This window comes from Ursus arctos, unplaced genomic scaffold (genome assembly GCF_023065955.2).
Source record: "Ursus arctos isolate Adak ecotype North America unplaced genomic scaffold, UrsArc2.0 scaffold_11, whole genome shotgun sequence".
Taxonomy (NCBI): Eukaryota; Metazoa; Chordata; class Mammalia; order Carnivora; family Ursidae; genus Ursus; species Ursus arctos.
Window position 1 is genome coordinate 63,506,510 of NW_026622775.1, and position 21,205 is coordinate 63,527,714.

General features: G+C 38.1%; 1 protein-coding gene across 2 annotated transcripts in view; it reads left to right on the forward strand.

The window, feature by feature from the left end:
* The first annotated feature begins 800 nt into the window (after positions 1 to 800).
* KIF13B (kinesin family member 13B) overlaps positions 801 to 21,205 on the forward strand; it is a 193,682-nt gene continuing 173,277 nt past the window's right edge. Inside the window, exons 1-2 of one of the 2 annotated variants that reach the window (XM_026518909.4) lie at positions 801 to 959; positions 16,407 to 16,500. In XM_026518909.4, the coding sequence (XP_026374694.1) occupies positions 905 to 959; positions 16,407 to 16,500 (149 nt within the window). In that variant the 5' untranslated portion in view covers positions 801 to 904. The remainder of the gene's footprint in view (positions 960 to 16,406; positions 16,501 to 21,205) is intronic. The other variant, XM_026518910.4, reaches the window with a different exon arrangement.

The window sequence follows — 21,205 nt, forward strand, 5'->3', positions numbered from 1 at the left end:
CTACTACAGACTAGGCTACACATACAAGATATGGTTTAAAAAACACATGATAGGAGAGCAAATAATGGCAGAAATGCTATAACAAAGGGAAGATAATTATGATTTAGAGTTATTGAACACTTCCTAAGTGCCAGAGAGTTTTTAAGAACTTTACACGTATTAACGTATTAACTCATTTAAGCCTTGAAACAATCCTACGAAAAAGGCATAAAGTGTTTCCATTTTGATTATGAAAAGACAAGCCTTAAGCGGTCAAATCACTGGTCCATGGTCACACCGCTGGATTTGGATTCAGATTGGCTCAGGAGCCCAAGGTCTTGACTGGAAGGGGTTCAAAGGGCGGGGTCGTATAGGGTTAACCTGTGGATCTATGAAGACTTCCAGAAGAGGTTAACCTTTGCCTTGTCTTTAAGGATGATTTCGGCAAACAAGGCCAGGAGCTCAATCCAGGCCAAGGAAGTTGAGCCAGGTATCATACTTTAAGGTTGGCAGGAAATGAGTCTGAAGAGGTCGCTCTCAGGGTCTACCATGCCATCTAGTCAACTCTCTGTTTTCAAGTGCAATATCAGCTTATTCACGGCTTATTTTTCATTACTAGCTGTGAGAGCAGAATGGTGTAGAAGAAGAGTGGCATTTACACGTTCCAGGCAGCGAAGCACGCCTGACTGCTCCCGCCGGAGTCCCTCCGCCTCTATCCTGCCCTCGACCACCTTCAGGGACTACAAGTCCCGTCATGCAACGAGGACGCGCCGGGAGCCCGGCGACCTGCCCCGCCCCGCCCCGGCTCCACCCCCGCCCCGCCCCTCCCCTCCCGCCCGCAGCCCCCTCCCGCCCGGCCAGCCCCGAAGAGTTGCCCGGTGGCCGCGGCAGACGGAAGCCGAGGGAGAGCCTCGGCGGCAGCAGGATGGGAGACTCCAAAGTGAAAGTGGCCGTGCGGATCCGGCCCATGAACCGGAGAGGTGAGAGCCGAGCCTGCCCGGGGCCGCCACGGTGGAGGCGGCAGGTGCCTGGCGCGCCCTTCCTTCAGCCGCGGCCGCCGTGTGGGGTCCGGCCGGCCCCGCCCCTGCAGTCCGCGTCTAGGCGAGAGAGCGGCCGGTGCGCCCCTAAACCTCGTCCCCCGCGTCCGCCCGTCCTGCGCGGGGACGCCCCTCCCCTCGCCCGCACTGCGTCCCGGGCGCCACGGGCCCCATGTCCCGGTCCGCTGCCCCTTCCGCCGGCGCGCCCGCTCCGCCCCGCCCCGGCGCCCTTTCGCCCTCTCGCCTCTCCTGCCCTTGCGGGAGGGCGCTCTGGTCCCTTGCCCCGAGCTCGCTTCCTCCTTACCCCCACCCCTGCCCCTTGCTCGTGCCCCGCCGCGTCCCCCGCTTTCTCCTTGCCAGCTGTCAGAGTGGCCCCCTCCTCTCGGGTCCTCACCCCTCCAGCCCGGCCGGGACAGCCAGGGACCCCGAGGCCCCACGTCTCTGGCCCAGTCACCCCAACCCTGCACTTTTGTGCAGTGGCAGGAAAAAATGGGAGGGAATTTGGTTTACTCCTGAGAAAGCACTCAAGTGCAAAAATTCCTCGTCTGCGTTTTTCACTTTATGTATGTTTAGCCTGGACGGTCGTAAAGAATTGTAAAGACTTTGATTGAAGTTGGGTAAAACAAGTGCCCTTCCACCCCCCGCTTTTTTTTTTTTTTTGACTGTTGAGATAGTTTTGTTTTTGCTTGCAGTCATATTCGTCATCTCTCAACAATAAATAGTTTAAGTGCCAAGATTCTTGTGAAATTGTATCTTTCAGACATTCTCTCAATTCTGCAGGGAGGGTAGAGAAAGCAGATAAACCGAGTACATTTTAAATAATCTTTAGTCAGTCAAATGGAGTGAAGAGAACCCCCAACTCGAAGTACCAAGAGAAGGTGGGCTGGGTCTTGGCTTTAATGCTATGTAGCAGCGTGACTGGGCAAGTAACTTTAAATGAGATAATACATTTGAAAACACTTTCTGTACAAGGCTATGTTATTGTGATCACTGTTATAATCCCAGCAGATGACTTTTCAATTGATAATACTCTTAAGTAATCAAAATCTTGTATCGGAATTACTTCTAAGAGGTTCTTGCAACTTATTTGTTCATAACCAGTGTTAAGTCTATGTAGAAATTATGAGCTGTTTTCCGCTTTTCCTTTTCTTTGCTGTCTTTTGTGTAGATTGAGATACACAGATTAACCAGTTGGCAGTATGTTTTGTTGGGTTGTCCTTCTTTTGGAAGTTGGTTTATTTCTTCTCTTCGAGTCATCTCTTCAATTGGAGCTGGTGATTCCTCCTGTCCCTGCTAGGTCAGTTTAAGGTTGTCACGTGACACAGAAGCCTTCTCCCCCCCAACTTAAACTAGTGGGCGCTTTGGGTCTTTAGTCTTTTCTTTGACAAAGTTAAAGGATCTTAGATGAATTCAGAAACTTCTGTTCTTAAGTGCTCAGGCATCTTTATTCAAGTTTATTACCATCACAATGGTAAAAAAACAGAAAAAAACAAGCGACATAAAACAACTTATCTGGGATTTGATTCTGAAAGGATGATTTCAGCACATTCTTAAAATTGCCTTTTCACAAAAAACTTGGAAATGTCAATGCTAAAAAGATGCAGCTAACCAACCATCAGAAAAAACCTCTCTCAGATAATTAGAATCCTTCCCTCTCCCCCTCCCCCGATGAATTTATTGTTATAAATTGTCATTAGTTAGATTGTAATAATTGGCAGGATCAGAGTTTACAGGGACACATAGAATAATAATAATTTTAGCTGTGGAATGGATGTTAGCTGTTCCTTTGGTTGAACTCATTTCAAAATTAAGGTTTATACATGGATCTATTACTCTATTAGTAGAAGTGCCTTATTGTGGTCAACTGCTTCCCCCTCATTTAGTGCCATCTCTTACCTAGCCTTGTATTTCCTGAATGCATATGGACTTCTTTTTGCAGTGATTACCATGATAATTAAGGTTGTTGGTTCTATATCTATTTTGTCATGAGGTTGTCATTTACATAAATCTAGAAGTAATGGAATACATTGTAGTGGAATTCTAAAGCTAGTGATTTCTTTTCTTTTTTTTTTTTTTTTAAGATTTCATTTTTAAGTAATTTGCACACCACGCATGGAGTTTGAACTTATAACTCCGAGATCAAGAGTTGCATGCTCAGCTGACTGAGCCAGCCAGGCTTCCCTAAAGCCAGTGATTTTGAAACTGCTATCTGGAATTTGTTTAAAAAGACTAAAACAGAAATATATTTTCTTTCCAGTAATTTTGAAAAGAATCATATTACTTTGACTAATCATTACTTCTGGGGAAATTAGTGTATTAAGTAAGTAGTAGTGTATAATTATGGCAAATAGTAAATGTTTAGTCATATATTTTTCTTTTGGCATATCAGTTCAGGATGCAACCTCAGAAATCGCTCTTCACAAATAAGAACGAGAAGAGAATGGGTTACCAGCATGATGAAGTTTTGCTGTATAGATTCTGATGTTTGGAATTATATTGGCGACTTTTTGAGGAAAACTGAAATTTGCAAGACGCTTCTAGTGTACCATTAAGTTCTTCATGTGATTCAGTATCTGTGCTAAGGTGTTAAGGTAGTTGGTTTATTATTTAACATTTATCATGGAAGTAAGAGTTTCAGTCTTTTTTGCTAAAAGTATATGTGGGTTTGGGAAACATAGTTATTTCAACATTAAGCATTATGTCCTAGTTCAATAATAGCAAGAATTTTGTCAGTAATATTTTTCTTGTTACATATTTTAACATTGCACTAACAAAACAAAACATGAAAGGGAAAACGTCTATAACATCCTTCCATTTTAACAATCTGTGCTTTCATTTTCCTATTTCCATTCTAGTTTGTGTTCACATGCATATGTTATTTTACTTACTTTAAATATTACAACTTTCGTTTTTGCTTTTCTTCATCTGAAATATGTACTTAAACAAGCTGAAGGAAAGCTGTAAACTTGTTTTGTTATGCGATCTTGAAGTTCTTGTTGCAGATATTGTTTGATGTTTCATGTTGTTTTTCAGACTTGGACAACTCACCAGGTAAGTCCAGTTGTGTTTTTCTATATACTGTAAGGAACATCCATTCATACATTATTAACCAGTTTGATTATTAAATGAACTGAAAGGTTTACAAGCATAATCGATGGTACTAGCTAGATCAGTGACACTCTCCTATTTAGGAATTTGATGTTTTATAACTTCAGATGGTTTAAAAAATATTTAATATTTACTGAGTGCCTGCCAGGTGTCTAGCTTGTATTAGGTATTACAGGATCTTATTGCCTTTCTTCAGGGGACTTCCCATGTTTAAATATTTATAAGATCAAATACCAAAATAAATACATTAACATCAAAAGTGTTTGGAAAATACCTTTCCTATCTACCTAGCCTAAGGTATTGAAACCAAGAATTACATTAGATATTTAGCTGGAGAGAAAAATAGTGAAATGGGTTATTTCATTTGTTAGGGAACATGGATAATAAATACATTTCAACATGTATTTCTCAGGGGATTACTTTGCATTTTACAGTACTTGACGCAGTGAAAAGCGCAAAGACAGAAAGAAGAATGTACCATCTGACAGAAGTCAGTGCTTAAGTAAATCATGGTCTAGAATCTCGGGGGAATGATTGTTATGTAGATATTAACAATGATGAAAATCAGCATCATTTACCAAGAAAGACAGTTTTCTATAGAAGTTAGCAGAAAAAGCAGAATGGAAAGCAGTATATGTAACTGTGCAGTTGATTCTTACTGTATAAAAATGTCAATAGGAGTGGGCAAGGGCTAGAAAGAAACATGGAAAAATGAGATTGCGTGTTCCTTTTGGGAGTCTCTTATGTCCTGAAAATTCTCTCTTAGTGTTGACTCTATTGTAGTGTTCAGCTTTTTAAAGTGTGCTTAATGGTTCATGCTCATGAGGAAATGGCTCTCCTGTGAAAAGATAAGATTAAAAGGTAAACAAACACCTATCGCAGATTGCCAGGTGAGTGATCGGGAAATATAGGAATTCAGAGCGAAAGATCCCTTGAAGCCTGGTGATCAGGGAAGCCTTCTCTGGGGAGGGAGAACCTTGGTTAGATGTGGAGGGAGGAAGCTTATGATCAGAATGGGTGCATGGTAGCAGGTAAGGGGAGAGCATTGGGTCTTTGGGGGAGGAAGTATGTATGGCCTGAGAGCAAAGGCACAGAGACAGGAATGAGCCAGGCAAGTTCAGGCGGCAGAGATGGGATAAGCCTGCCAGGAAGCAGGGTTCTGTGAGTCTGCCTAGAGAAGGATGAGATTAGAAAGTTAGGGTGGAATTGCAGGGAGCCCTGAGTGCTGGTTAGGCCTAAAAGTCTGCGTTAGGGTGGCTGGTCCGATGCTTTGTTTAGCTCTGTAGAACTTCGTATGTATCTCAGACACAAGCATGAAGGAGGAAGATTGCCAGATCTTAGAGCAGTATCAAAATCCTGGGTAGACGCCTGATTCAGGGCATAGGTGGGTATCACTTAAAAGCAGGTGATGGAAATGACGCCATGTGAATAGGAAGAATCAGGAGGCTGGTCAAACTTAGGTAAGCAGTGGGGACTTAGAAGACAACATAAAACTGAGGAAGTGGGAAGCTGAGAGAATACCCCTGAAGTCTGTGAAGACACAGGCAATCCTTAGGAAATGAAGGGACTAGGTAGCAAGGAGATTCTGAAACAGGAAGGTGGTTTTGACCCTTAGGTCATTGGGGGTCTCAGAGAGATAACTGATCTTGGACTCAGAGTCAAGGATGGCTGTGGATGGAAATTTCTGACATACTTTCTAAAACAGAAGACCCTTGTTTTCTAGCATCTGCTTGATATGCTAGTAGAGAATGAGACACAAATCTATTACAACATTGTTTTGTTTCTGCTGTCCACTCAATGACTGGAATTGGGATTTATCCGTACAGCGCCAGATGCTTTTGGAGAAGAAAGTACACATTTATATGATAAAATAAAATAAAAATTTGTTTGAGTTGGCTTTTACTTTTACCCCCTCACCTCCATAAAGCAATGACTAATGCCTAACTTTTCCAGTCCTTAAGGTCTGAAGATAGAGGAAACCACTGACAAAACTATTCATTAAGCTGATGAATGGAGATGTTTATTGAGTGGAAATGGATTATTATTGATCTCTTGGCTTGCTGATCAGGTTCCCCTTGTGTTCAACAGAGCACGTTTTTTAAAAAAAAAACTTGGCAAAGATAAGCAGTGTAATTTATGGGGAAGTGTGTGACACTAACTAATCTCTGGGACACAAATCCATGACTTAATTTGTCCTGGGCTTGAGCTTTCAGGTGCCATAGATATTTTTAAAAGATGGTATTAGCCCATTCGATATGTGTTGATTGAAGAAAAGAAGAGTAGCTACTTCTTTTTGAGAGCTTTCTGTTTATGAGCTACAGAGTTGAGTATTTTTTATATGTTACTTTATTCAAATGAAATTTGGAAGGTAGTTTGTGGAATTATCATTTAACAGAATCTCAGAGAGGGGTAAGTAAACTTTCCCAGAATTACAACACCAGTATTTTAGAGCCTGAATTTCACCTACTGTGCCAGTAAAGCCTGTGCTTTTAGTGCTGTATTGGACACGATGATCTTTAAAGGGACCTTACATTCTTGAATTTACATAATGTTCAAAGATGTACAGGATACATGAGAAGCATAAGTCATGATCTTTGATCAAAGGAGCTCAGTGTCTTCTTGGTAATAAAAGATGCACAGGTGAGTCAATTACAAGAATATATGTACACAGTGATGCCAGTGCATTATGAATTAAAGAAATGGGAGTGAGACTTGAGAATGGTAAGGACTGTGCTAGAGACAATGGGCAGGGAGGGAGAGATGGCAGGTGGGATATAAAACACAAGTCGTTGGAATTAATCTGTGTGTTTTTACCCTGCTCATAAGCTAATAAGTTAGGTAGTTATAGGTTCATGGATGCTGGTAGAAGACATGGGACTTCTGGGTCAGAGGACTTACTCATGGCATGGCAAGCAGTGTGAGCAGCTCCCATTGCTTGCCAGTCCCACAAGGGTGTAGAGAGTCCAGATAGCTGCTGTGCAGCGCAAGCAGTAGGTTTGTGTTGCATCTGAGGAACACTGGGCTTGGGGAATCCATTGTTTTATGTGGTTTGCAAGCCTGCTCTTTGTCCCAGAGGAAGACCTTGTCCCTCAAGGTTGCTGGCTGCAAACACAGTCCTGAGAGAGGGGCTGGGTAAAGAGCATCCGTGGCCTAGCATTCTAGGTATACCCAGCAAGGAAGTGTCAAAGCGGCATGGAAGCAACGAAATTTAGGAAGTACAGGAAGACTGCAAAGCTTCTGGTGTAGATGATTTAGATGACTAAGTGAATGAAGGTTGGGGTTATTAACTGACATTGGAAATATGGGAGAAGCAGGTTTTAGGCCGGAGGTGTAGGAAATGATGAGTTTTATTCTTAGACATTCGGCAGTATTTAGTCAGTCCTTATTATGTGCTGTATACTGCACCTACAACTATGAATAAGATATCGTGTATACCTGGAAGAAACTCAACAGACTTGTAGAGTTTTAGGTGTCTGAAGTGTAGTCAAGTGGGTGGATCCAGAATGCTGTTGTATATGAGTCTGAACCTAAGCGACTGGAGATGTGCGTAGAGTCACACATTTGGGAGTCATTACTGTGGGTAGAAGATAGAATACCAAATTAAGGTGTGTGTGAAGGAGGAAGTCACAGAGGCCAGGAAGACATAGGGAGAAGCAGATAAAAGTAATATGGAAGCCCAGGGGATGCCTGCGTGGCACAGTTGGTTAAGAAGCTGACTCTTGGTTTCGGCTCAGGTTGTGATCTCAGGGTTGTGAGATCAAGTTTCACATGGAGCCCCATGTTGGGCTCTGCGCTCCGTGCAGAGTCTGCTTGAAATTCTCTCTTTCTCCCTCCACCCCTCCTGCTTGTACTCTCTCTCTCAGATAAATAAATAAGTCTTAAGAAAAAAAAAGTAATATGGAAGCCCATAGAGAAACTGTGTCGAAGGATGAATAGTTGGTAGTCAGATATCACAGGAATGGCACGTAATAATTATGTTCAGTGGATTTGGCATCATGGCAGTCAATAGTAATTTTCAGAATAATTTTGACTGAATGAATGAACGAGTGTTGGTATGTTAATAGTGGGCTGAGAAATAAGGGGGCTGCCAGTATGGTGGCAGTGAATATACAAGTTTCTTTCAAGAAAATCCATTTAGAAGGGAAAGGTAAAGAGTGGTGTTTGGGGTCATACCTAGGAACAGACCTTTTTTATGAGATGTTTGAGCCTCTTTATAGACAGAAAGAGCCAATAGAGAGGGAAATTCTTGAAATATGGGAATAAGATAATTATGTAATGGCAAAGGCCTGGAGTGTGTAATATTCTTGATGAGGTGATTTTGAGGTGGTTATTTGAGAGTGAGAAGAGTTGGTTTGCCTGGGATCTTCAGAGTAGTGATTGTTTAGAAACGTAATTGAAGAACTCTAACCATATTTTATATCTATTGAGGGTAGTGAGATAATTCTAATTTTTTTGAGATATAATTCATCAAAAGTGTACAATTCAGTGATTTTAGTGTATTTACCGAGTTGTGCAACCATCACCATTATCCAGTTGAAGGACATTTTCAACATCCCAAAGAGAGACTCTGTCCCCACCAGCAGCCACTGTCCACCCTCCTCCCCCAGCACACACCTATCCCTCTTCCCTGCCCCTGGCAACCACTGCTCAACTTCTTGTCTCTATGGATTTCCCTATCTAGGCATTTCATATAAATGGAATCATGCGATATGTGGACTTCTGTATCTAACTTTTTTCACTTGGTATAATGTATTCAGGGTTTAGTCATGTTGTAGCATGAGTCAGTATTCATCCCTTTTTAAGGGACTAATATTGAATATATTATATATCAATATATAATATTGAATATTGAATAATATGTGATATGGATATGCTGCATTTGTTTACTCATTCATTAGTTGATGGGCATTTGGCTTGTTTCCACTTTTTGGCTGTTATAAATAATAATGCTGTGAACATTTGTGTATAACTTTTTGTGTGGATGTGTATTTTTATTTCTTCTGGGTGTATATACACATAGAAGTGGAATTTCTGGGTCATATAGTAACCCTAACTTTTGAGGAACTGCTAAATTGTTTTCCAAAGTGACTGCACCATTTTATGTTCTCATCAACAATGTGTGAAAGTTCCAGTTTCTCTGTGTCCTTGCCAACACTTGCTTTGTCTGTCTTTTTGATTATTGCCATCCCAGCATGTGTGAAGTAGTATCTCATAGTGGTTTTGATTTTCATTTATTTCTCCAGTGTCTAATGATGTTGAACATCTTTTCATGTGTTTATTGGCTGTTTGTAGATCTTTGGAGAGATTTCTATTAACTATCATTTTATTTTATTTTTTGTTTTTTTATTTTTATTTTAATTTTTTTCAGTTGGCTCCAGGCTCAGTGTGGAGCCCAGTGTGAGGCTTGAACTCATGACCCTGAGATCAAGATCTGAGCTGAAGGGCGCCTGGGTGGCTCAGTTGGTTAAGTGGCCAATTCTTGGTGTTCAGCTCAGGTCATGATCTCAGGGTCCTGGGATCCAGCCCCACACTGGGCTCAGTGCTCAGCTCAGCAGGGAGTCTGCTTGAGGATTCTCTTTCTCTTTCCTCTCCCTATGCCCCTCCCCATGCTCTCTGGCTCTCAAATAAATAAATAAATAAATAAATCTTAAAAAAAAAAAAAAAGACCTGAGCTGGGATTAAAGTTGGACGCTCAACTGACTTAGCCACCCAGGCACCCCTCAAACTATCATTTTAAAATTTGGGTTGTCTTTCTATTATTGAACTGGTAGAATTATTTATATATTTTGAATACTAGTCCCTTATCAGAGAAATGATTTGCAAATATTTTCTTGATTTTTGTGCGTTGCCTTTTCATTCTGTTACTGGTATCTTTTAAAGCACAAAAGTTATGTTTTTGTTTTAAAGATTTTATTTTTAAGTAATCTGTACACCCAATGTGGGGTTCAAACTCACAACCCTAAGATCAGGAGTTGCATGCTCCACCAGCTGAGCCAGCCAGACACCCCTGCAGCACAGAAGTTTTTCATTTTGATATGGTCCAATTTATCTTTTGTTGCTTGTGTTTTTGATATCAGATATAAGGAATCATAACCTAACTCAAGGTTATGTGGATTTATGCCTGTATTTTCTTCTAAGAGTTTTATAGTTTTAGACTTTATATTTAGATCTTTGATCCATTTGGAGTTAATTTTTGAATGTGATGTGAGGTAGAGGTTAAATTTCTTTCTGTTGCTTGTGGATATCCAATTGTCCCAGCACTATTTGTTGAAATGATTATACTTTCCCCTTTGGATTGTCTTGGCACTCTTGTTGAAAATCAATTGACTGTTGAATTTAAGAGTAAGTTACAGTGAGCTTTTTAGGAATGTGACTAGTAGGTAAAGGGAGGTACATTTTTAGTTCTGAGTAGTATATTTGGTTTGAAAATTATTAGTAATTTTCTGGAGAATTAGAAAACAGGTTACTAAATGGGCAACTCAGACTTACTTTCTTCACACTGAGAATGATGCATTTCCTCAGATGGAATATGAGTTATGTAAAGGGAGTGTCCCAGACCCTGCCCATCTTTCACTATGATGTCATTGAGGAACGAGCACAGCTGATTTATGCATTGAAGGAAGACTTGTTTCAAATTATTGTTCACTTTTACAGGGTGACTAATTTGCTGGCTGAGTAAGCTGAACTGTCAGCTGTTAATATTTTAATATTCATCTTGAGGAACTTGACCTAGAAAAGGATCGTGTTTGGGAAATACTGTGGGATTTTTAATGTTAGTGGATTAAATTTCTTTCTTTTTTCTAAGGACTCATGGATACATCAAAGCGTTCATGGTTCGAAGTACGATAGAGCTTCATTAGTCATGATATAAACTTACAGTATTACTTAACTTTAAGATCACTCTGGTTTTTTATTGGTTTTCAGACATAGTACTAATTAAATCCCAGTCTCATTATTATAGGCTTCCCTAGGAATAAACTGTTCTCCATGTGTTACTTATTATAATAATGGTGAGCATTTAGTGCTATTTTTTTTATTGTGGTAAGGTATATAGAACATAAAATTTACCATCTTAAACCATTTTTAAGTGTACAGTTTAGTGGAATTTAGTTGTTGTGGAACCATCACCACTCTCTACGTCTAGAACGTTTTTATCCTGTAAAACTGAAACTCTGTATCCATGAAACTCCCCCATTGCTTCTTAAGCCCAGCCCCTGGCATCTACCATCTTATTTTCTATCTCTGTGAATTTGACTACTCTAGGTATCTCATATAAGTGGAATTATATAGTATTTGTCCAGCTGTCTTACTTGGCATAATGTCAAGGCTCATCCATGTTTTGGCAGAATTTCATTCCTTTTTAAGATTGAAGAATATTCCATTGAATTATACCAAATTTTGTTCTTCCATTCATTCATCGGTGGGTACTTGGATTGTTTCCACCTTTTGGCTATTGTGAATACTGCTGTGAACATGGGTATACTTTAATGCTGATTTTGCAAAGGCAGCTCATAGCAGCTAGGTCCTTATCTTTTTAATCTAAGTATGTTCCGTACTAAGAGGAAGAAGCGGTTTTTCTTTTGGATTTTTGGTAGGTGTTTTTAAAAATTTTTTTTTAGTTTTTGGGATGTCTGGATGGCTCAGTTGGTTAAGCATCTGCCTTCGACTCAAGTCAGGGTCCTGGGGTCCTGGGATCAACTCCTGACGTGGGCTCCTTGTTTGGTGGGAAGCCTGCTGCTACCTCTCTCTGCCTGCCGCTCCCCCTGCTTGTGTTCTCTCTCTGTCAAATAAATAACAATCTTCAAAAAAAAAATTTTTTTTTAGTTTTTAAAATTCAGATTAAATTTAAGGCCTAAATTTGTTACTGTTATTTAATTACTGCTTGCTTTCTAAGCAGTATAGAGCAAGAAGTTTTAAATGGAGAAAGTGTCATATTTAGAATCTTGTTGCAATGTAATTTTTTTTTTTAAAGATTTTATTTTTAAGTAATCTCTGCACCCAGCATGAGGCTTGAACTCACAATCCCGAGATGAAGAGTTGCATGCTTTACTGACTGAGCCAGCCAGGCGTCCCTTTTACAATATAATTGAATTCAACAAACTAGAAACATTTGATGGTTCTCTAGCTGTAGCATTTATATTAAATGTTTTTCATATATCTGACCCTTAAACTCTCTTCAAATCTCACTGCTTTTATTTGCTTGGGTGTGTGTGTCCTAGATATACCACCCATATTCTAAACAGCCTTGTCTTAATATCTGTCCATCAGTCAACAGAATCAGAGTGGGAATTTTGTTTGATAAAAATGGAGCTACTGAAGTGAAGATTGTGTTCATATTTTAAAGGCCAGCTTTCATGGGTGTTAGATGTGGGGATATTTCTAAGTGTTGCGGCCTTTAGGACAAAATGAATTTAGGTTGAATATATTAGTTATTAGGTGATTCTGTGTATGGTATAGGATTTTCCCAGGATTGGTTCCTTTATCATGCCATTTAATGCTTCCAAATTATTATTTCTATCTAATGAAGTCATGAGACAGAAAAAGGAGGAACTGTGAAGAGGATAGAGAAAAAGCATACAAATACTGAAGGAAAATGTTTGGATCCCTTCTCAGTTCAAGATCATTTGAAATGAAGGCAGAGCACTTAGAAAATATTTGATCTACAGTTTTTCAGGCATGCATTCTAATGTGTACTTCTGCATACAGAACTATACATGCAGCTCCTTTGCTTAGACCATCATTCTTGTAAGACACTAATAACTAATTTTGTGGTGGGTGGTGAGATAGTAGATTCTGAGTCACACGGTACAATTTCCGGAGTGTTGATAATACATTTGTGTGTAATACAGATTTGACTGTAAGGGGCTCGTCAATACAATATGGTCAGAAACCATTAAGGAGTAGTATTAACAAAGTATGACGATCACAAACTTTCTTGAGCTCTGGGCCTATAGACTTTAGTGCTAGTTGACCCACAGTGGAACATTTGTTGCTTGGGAATTAGTCTTGTACACCTAGGTAAAACATAGCTCAATAGTTTTCCTTTCAGTTTTCTTTGCCTGAAAAATGTGTTGGCTAAAAGACTGCTAAGGTTTTTGTACTTCTAGAATGTATCTTTGAGACCAACTGTAGAAAAACCAATATAAAAAAAGTTGTGGCAGGTACAGGGAGGGCAATTTTTGTTTTTGCTTTTTTTTGTATTTGTCTCACTTATGTAAGTTAAAATGAAAAAAAGAAATGACCTTTCCTGGCAGTGGAAATACTCATAAGTTATAATGAATATGACATTGACATTTGGCCAAGGTTCTTTGGAAATACAAAATAGCTGCAATGTAGTGCAACTCCTTTCCTTAGAGCTTATCTTTTGGTAATGGAGATAAGGCAAACAGTTACATACTTTGGGTCAGAAAAATGTAAGAATATAAAAATATGAGGGGTGCCTGGGTGGCTTAATCAGTTGAGCATCCTACTCTTGGTTTTGGCTCAGGTCATGATCTCAGGGTCATGAGATCAAGCCTTACGTGGGGCTCTGCACTCATAGTGGAGGCTACTTGAGATTCTCTTTCCCTCTCCCTCTACCCTTCCCCCTGCTCATACACACTCTCTTTCTGATACATAAATCTTTAAAAAAAAAGAATATAAAAATATGAGAACATGAACATGCCATGGCCTATACTTTAAAAAAATAGCTTTATTGAAAAAAAAAGAAAAAAGAAAAAATAGCTTTATTGAGATATAATTCAGATATCATACAATTCAGCCATTTCAGAAATGATTTTTATCATGCTCACATAATTGTGCAGTTATCAGCATAATCAATTTTAGTACATCTTCATACCCCGAAAGAAAATTATACCCATGTAACCGCATGGTGACCATAGTTAGTGATACTGTATTGCATATTTGAAGGTTGCTAAGAGAGTAGATGTTGAAAGTTCTCATAATGGAAAAAATTTTTTGTCATTATATATGGTAGCAGATGTTAATTAGCCTTATGTGGTGAGCATTTTGCAATATATACAAATAGGGAATCATGTTGTACACCCAAAACTCATAATGTTACATGTCAGTTATACCTCAATTAAAAATAAACAAAACACTATACCCATTTGCAGTCACTCCCCAGCCGTAGGCAGTAACTAGTCTATTTTCTGTATCTTTTTGCCTTTTCTGGGCATTTCAAATGAGTAGAATCATGTAATTTGGTATTTTGTAACTGGCTTCTTTTTCTTCATACACGCTTCGTTGATGTTGTAGTATGTATCAATACTTTAATCCTTTTAATTGCCGAATACTGTTCCATTTTATGGATATACTAAATTTATCCATTCTTTAGTTGGTGGACATTTGGATTGTTCCACTTTTTGGCTGTTATGAATAGCCAACTACTAGCATTATGAACATTTATGCATAAGCTTTTGTATGGACCTAGGTTTTCATTTCTAATAATATAGTATAATATAATGTAATATAATATAATGTAATATAATGTAATATAATATAATATAATGTAATGTAATATAATATAGTATCTCTTAGATAATATATATGTAGGAGTGGAATTGACAGGTCATATGGCAGCTGTTTAACCTTTTGAGGAACTGCCAGACTGTTTTCCAAAGTAACTGCACCATTTTACATTCCCATCAGTAGTGTATGAGGATTCCAAGTTCTCCATATCCTCCCCTACACTTGTTATTATCTGTCTTTTTGACTATAGTTATGCTAGTGGGTATGAAGTGGTATCTCAATGTATTTCTGGTTTACATTTTCCGATGTGTAATTATTTTGAGCATCTTTTCTTCTGCTTATTGGCCATTTTTGTATCTTTTTTTTGGAGAGATGTCTATTCGGATCCATTGCCCATTTAAAAATTGGATTGTCTTTTTATTATTAAGTTGTAAGAGTTCTTTATGTTTTTGATGTAAGTCCCCTATTAGATATATAATTTACAAATTTACAAGTTTGTTCGATTCTATGGGTTGTCTTTTTACTCTCTTGACAGCGTCCTTTGAAGTACAAAAGTTTTTCCTTTTTGATGCTGTCCAATTTATCTATTTTGTTGTTGTTATGCTTTTAGTGTCTAAGAAATCATTACCTAACCCGACATCATGTGAGTTTACCCTTATGTTTTCTTCTAAGAGTTTTATAGTTTTAGCTCTTACACATTTATGTCTGTGATCTTTTGGAATTAATTTTTGTGTATGGTGTTCATTCTCTTTGCATGTGGATATCCAGTTGTCCCACCACCATTTTCTGAAAAGACTGTAATTTTCCCACTGGATTGTCTTGTCAAAATCGTTGGCCATAAATGTGACAGCATATTTCAGGACTGTCTGTTCCATTGATCTATATGTCTGTCCTTCTGTCCTTATAGTAGTATAGCACCGTCTTGATTATGTAGCTTTGTAGTTAAGTTTGACATTGGCGAATATGGTCTTCCTACTTTGTTCTTTTTCAAGAATATTTGGCTATTCTGGGTCTCATGCGTTTCTATGTAGATTTAAGATCAGCTTGGTTTAAAAAAAAAAAGCTATCCTGGGATTTTGATAGGGATTACCTTAAATCTTGTAGACCAATGTGGGGTTTATTGGCATCTTAATAGTATTAAGTCTTTCAATTCGTGAGCATAAAATAACTTTCCATTTGTTTAAGTCTTGAATTTCTTTCAGCCGTGTTTTGGAATTTTCATTGTACAAGTCTTAGTTCTTTTAAATTTATTCCTAAGTAGTTAAGTCTTTTTGATGCTATTATAAATTGTTTCCTTAACTCCTTTCTGGGTTTTTTATTGCTGGTATATAGAAGCACAGCTGATTTGTATATGTTGATCTATGTTGATCTTGTATCTACAAATTTGCAAGACTTGTTTATTCTAATGGTTTTTAAATGGATTCCTTAGGATTTTCTATGTACAAGATGATATCATTGCAAATAGAGGTAGTTTTACTTCTTTCTTTTCAATCTGGATCCCTTTTATTTGTTTATCTTGCCTAACTGCCCTGACCAGAACTTCTAGAACAATGTTGAATAGAAATTGTAGTCATAGAACTTCCTTGTCTTATTCCTGATGTTTGAGGGTAAGCCTTAAGCATGACGTTAGCTGCAGGTTTTTGTAGATGTCCTTTATTAGATTGCAAAGTTCCCTTCTATTCCTAGTTTGTCGAGTGTTTTTATCATGAAAGAGTGTTATACTTTTATCAAATAATTTTTCTGAAATCAATTACTTTAAAAATGACCATTTTCTCTGTTTTTTTCTTTTCTTTCTCTCTTTTTTATCCACAGAAATTGACTTGCATACCAAATGTGTGGTGGATGTAGATGCAAACAAGGTTATACTTAGTCCTGTAAATACTAATCTTTCCAAAGGAGATGCCCGGTAAGTTAAGAAACTGTTATATTCAATGGATTTTTAAATGACTGAAAGCAACAATGGCTGCTGAGCTGAGTTCAGCTTAGCAAATAACAAATGCTTCATTACTGTGTAGAGACACAGAGCTGTCGAGTCAGAGGGAAGGTCTATAATATGGAATGACTAAATGCCAGAACAAGTGTTGTAGATACCAATTATATCAGAAGCTCAGAGAAGAGAGCTTTAGGTCAGAAGGTGGAGTAACTGAGGAAGGCTTCTTGAAGGAGATGGTACCGGCTAGAGGAGTAGTAAGATGTAAATGGGAAGAAGTGGGGTAGAAGAGAAGACCTTCAGGTTGTTCCTCAGCTTTGGTTGCTTTTACTTCTGCCACTTTGAATCCTGTCACTTAGAGCCCATTTCGGGTGCTACTTCTTCTTCAAGGCATTCCCACATCCTTCAGTGATTCCCTTCCTCTAAATCCCTGTAAGCCGTAATCTGTATTATCTAACCGAATTATTATACATTGTTTTGGATTGCTACCTGTAGCTCTATGGTGGATTTTAAGGTCTTGGAGGGAAGAGACTCTCAGCGGTTGAAGATGAATCACTTCTGGATTTGGATTATAGTATGAACAAAAGGGAGGGCCAGAAAGTGTAAAGAAAGCAAATTTGGGGAAGAAGCAAGAGATTCATTTGGTTTTCTCAGCAAGTGCAGGGAAGTTAATTTAATCAAATAAGCTAGGGTCAGATTACAGAAGACCTTGAAAGCCAATAAGGAAATTTGACCTATATTTTTATGGGTAAGATGTCATCTTTGACAGTTTTTTAATATTGTGGTTAAGGGGGTGGGTTAGGAAAAGTTGTCAGTTGGCCGCATAGAGAATGGTTGCAAGTGGGGAAGACTGACTTTTCATAGAGATCAGCTTGATTTCGGAGATGTTTTTCTACTGACCCTGGAAGTGAATAGCACAAATTAGAGAGACTGTCTTCCATGGTGCTTTGCATGAAGTAGATACTTAAACTTGTAGAGACAATGTTGTGTATGGAAATACATACAGAAGGCACTCCATAAATATTCTTTCAGGTTGAGTCATTGAGTTGAAAGGGCATTGGACTTGGAGTCAGAAAATCTTAAACCCCTACTTAACTATGTTGTTTTTAACTAGTTGCTTCTAAACTAGTAGCTGTTATTTTTAACTTTTTTTGAGTCTTATCTGTATGGTGTATTCCTTACCAATCTCATAGAAGTGTTTTCTGAAGATCAAATTAGTGATTGTTAAAGTGCTTTTGTAAAGTGTTCTGTAATTGTTCAGGCTTATTGTCTTTGATGTATTACTAGGATATGGGTACTATTAGATATGATTTTATTAGGGTGTAAAGGGTATAGATGTGTCAAAAATGATGCTAGGATTTTGAGCTTGCTAATTGATCTGTTCTGAGTATTAACTGAAATCATTAATAACGGAGGCTGTTTATTGCTCTTAGAATTTTCATTCTGGAGATTGTTGCTTTATTTGGAAATGTGGTTACCTTTGAACAAACTTGGGGGCAATATCCTATGGTAGAAAGAGTGTAGGCTTTATCTGTAGGCTGACTTGGATTCAAATTCTGGCTTTGCCACTTGGTAGCCTGGTTGCCCACCTGTGTTCCTTATTTATAAAGTGTTTTAATATTCTATTGCTGCATAACCTATTATCTTTAAAAGCTTAGAGGCTTAAGGCAACAGTAATCATTTATTATCTCATGATTTCTGTGGGTCAGGAATTCAGACAGGGCACAGCAGGGATGATGGCATGTCTCTGCCCCATGCTCTCTGGGTCATAGCTGGAAGACTTGAAGTCTGGGGATTGGAATCAGCTGGAGAAGGCTCAGTCACCCAGATCTGGTGGTTGATACTGCCTGCTGGCTGGAGATGTAGCTGGGGCAGAGGCAGAATACCTGCTTACAATCTGGTGGCAGATTCCCAGGGCAAGTGTCCTGAGAGAGTGAGAAAGCCGGGTGGAAGTAGCATTGCCTCTTATGTCCTAACCTTGGGAGTCACACAGTATCTTCTGTCACATTTTCTTACTCAAGGCTGATCTAAAGCTCTAAACAATTTCCAGAAGAGAAAATATAGACTCATCTTTTAATGGAGGAACATCAGTGTCACATAAGAAAAGCCTTTGGGATGGGATGTGTATTATTGCAGCTGCCTTTGGAAAACACAATCTGCCACAAGTGTGTAATAGTATCTACCTGATAAAGTTGTTGTGAGAATAAAACGACAACATAAAAGCTGAAAAAATATGTTTTCTTTCCTTTTGAGGTCTTTAAATCTCAGGGGTTTGTGAAAGAATTACATAGCTCTTCTTAGTTCCATAGAATGTCTTAGACGGCTCTTTTTTCCATAAGCTGCAGATACAAATTGAGTATCACTCAGTGCTATAGAGGATTGTTTGATAAAAAACTTTTAAAAATGACAACTTCCAATAAGGTTGGTATGTCATGGTTTTTAATGAAGTAAAGTTAAGCATAGATTTTTAAAAAACAGCTTTTATAGAGTGAAGTGTATGTAGCTTGATGAATTTTCATAAGTTGAATGTAACTCCTGTAAGTGGCACCAGGTAAAAACTGAGAACATTGCTGGGGCACCTGGCTGGCTCATTCGGAAGAGCGTGTGACTCTTGATCTCCTGGTCGTGAGTTCAAGCCCATGTTGGGTGTAGAGGTTACTAAAATATATAAATAAAAAAAAAAAGAACATTGTTGGTGTAATAAAAGATTGCCTTTTGAGAATGCTTTTTCTTTTATTATTCTATCAAGGTGAAAAGAGAAAATAGAAATTTTGTAATGTAGCAGTCTAGCAGTGCATGTTGACTCTACATCAGAAACCAGGGATGTACTGTACAGTGACTAACATGATATAATAAAAAAACATTAAAATTAAAAAAAATAAATGAAAAATTGGAAGAAAATGTAAATTAAAAGCTGTTTTATGTGATATGAGGTTAATTACAGTCTAGTTTGTAGAATGACTAATCCATAAAATAAGTTATGGTTTTATAGGAGCTATATTTGTAACTAGAGAGTTAGGAATTTGAAGTTAACATGTAAGTGATTTGAGTCAGTTTAAATAAGTAGTCAGAAAGGTTCAAATTAATGTTTTTTCTTTTAAAGCCTTTCTTTTAAATCCTTGCTTTTAGAATAGTATCCAATTCTGTTAATCTAAAACCATGACTAATTTTATATGTATACTTACCAACTCAAGTTAATATACTTTGAAAGTGAACATATATACATTTTAAAATGATGATTTGTATATTTTTCTGATTAATTTTGTATTTCTGACAGTTTCACAATTTGATGTTTGTGCTTATTAAAACTAATAGAAAGCATGGTTAAATGAATGGGTAAACAATTTCTAGTTTAACAGCTTAACCATGGGAATTTGGGAAACATTTCTTGCTGTGCTATATTTGGAGTTTCAAAACTTTTCTGAAAAATAAGATGCTTAAAATTCAGAAAGTTGATAGCATGAGGCTAAGAGATTAAGAAGGCTGACTTTGGAGCCAGAAATCCTGGATTGAATATCACCTTCACCACTTACCATGTGTGCTATGGAGCAGGTTAGTTAATTGTCCTCTGCCTCAGTTTATTCATTGGTAAAGTGGAGATTATAATAGTACCTTTCTGTAGGTTGTTATGACAATTAAAACAAGTTAAAATACAATAAAATTTATGTAAGTGTTAGCTATTATTTTAAATATTACTGTTACTGTTATTATGGGCTACATTTATGATACGTTTGTTGAGCTATAATATAACTTCATAAAGGAAGTAAAATTTTTTAAACCAAAATGTATTCAGTTCAATACTAGAGTATACATGCTTATTAAGAAATTATCTAGTTCTAGGGGTGCCTGGGTGGCTCAATCGGTTGGGTGTCTAACTCTTGATTTCTTCGGCTGTGGTGATGGTCTCAGGTCGTGAGATCGAGCCCTGTGTTTGGCTCTGCGCTGAGTACAGAGCCTGCTTAAGATTCTCTCCCTCTCCCTCTGCCCCTCCCCTTCAGCATGCCCCCACTGACACATGCATTCTCTCAAAAAAAGTTTTTTTTCTTTAAATTAAAAAAAAAAAGAAATTAGTTCTGTAAAAATTTTGGCTTTGCAATGTCAGAAACTTAATTTTATCCCTTTTTCCCCAAGTTGATGGGGGCTCTTAGGGAGTAACATGCCATATGTTAGAGAGCTGTGACCCCTAATTTGATGTTTACAGTGAATAAAATATCAACTAACTTGGGAAACCAGGTCAAAACATTGGTTTAGCATAGGGTAAGAACGAAGGGATATTTTATCAAATATGGAAAAGATTAAGGGCGAAGTCTTTCTATTTTAAAACACTCTAGTCAAACGCTAGAGACTAGAGACTGATACGCTCGCATCCACCAGATCTGTCTTTTTCTTACGTGTGGAGTACCGGATACACACTCCTAGATTTGCTCTATGTATTTTCTCCTGCGGCACCACACCGCTTAGACTACTAGCACAATTACATGTCTTTTTGGAATTACTTTTTTGCCCCGCATCAGTGTAGTTTTCCAGATTGGTCCTTGGGATTTTTCAGATCTTCATCAGCAACATGTTTACAACATGTTTACAAATCATCTTTTAGGGCTAAGAAGTGACCAGTTCATTATATATTTTTAGTAGATTTTTACAAGTATAATTCTCAACATTTGAATCTTTGCATTTAGGA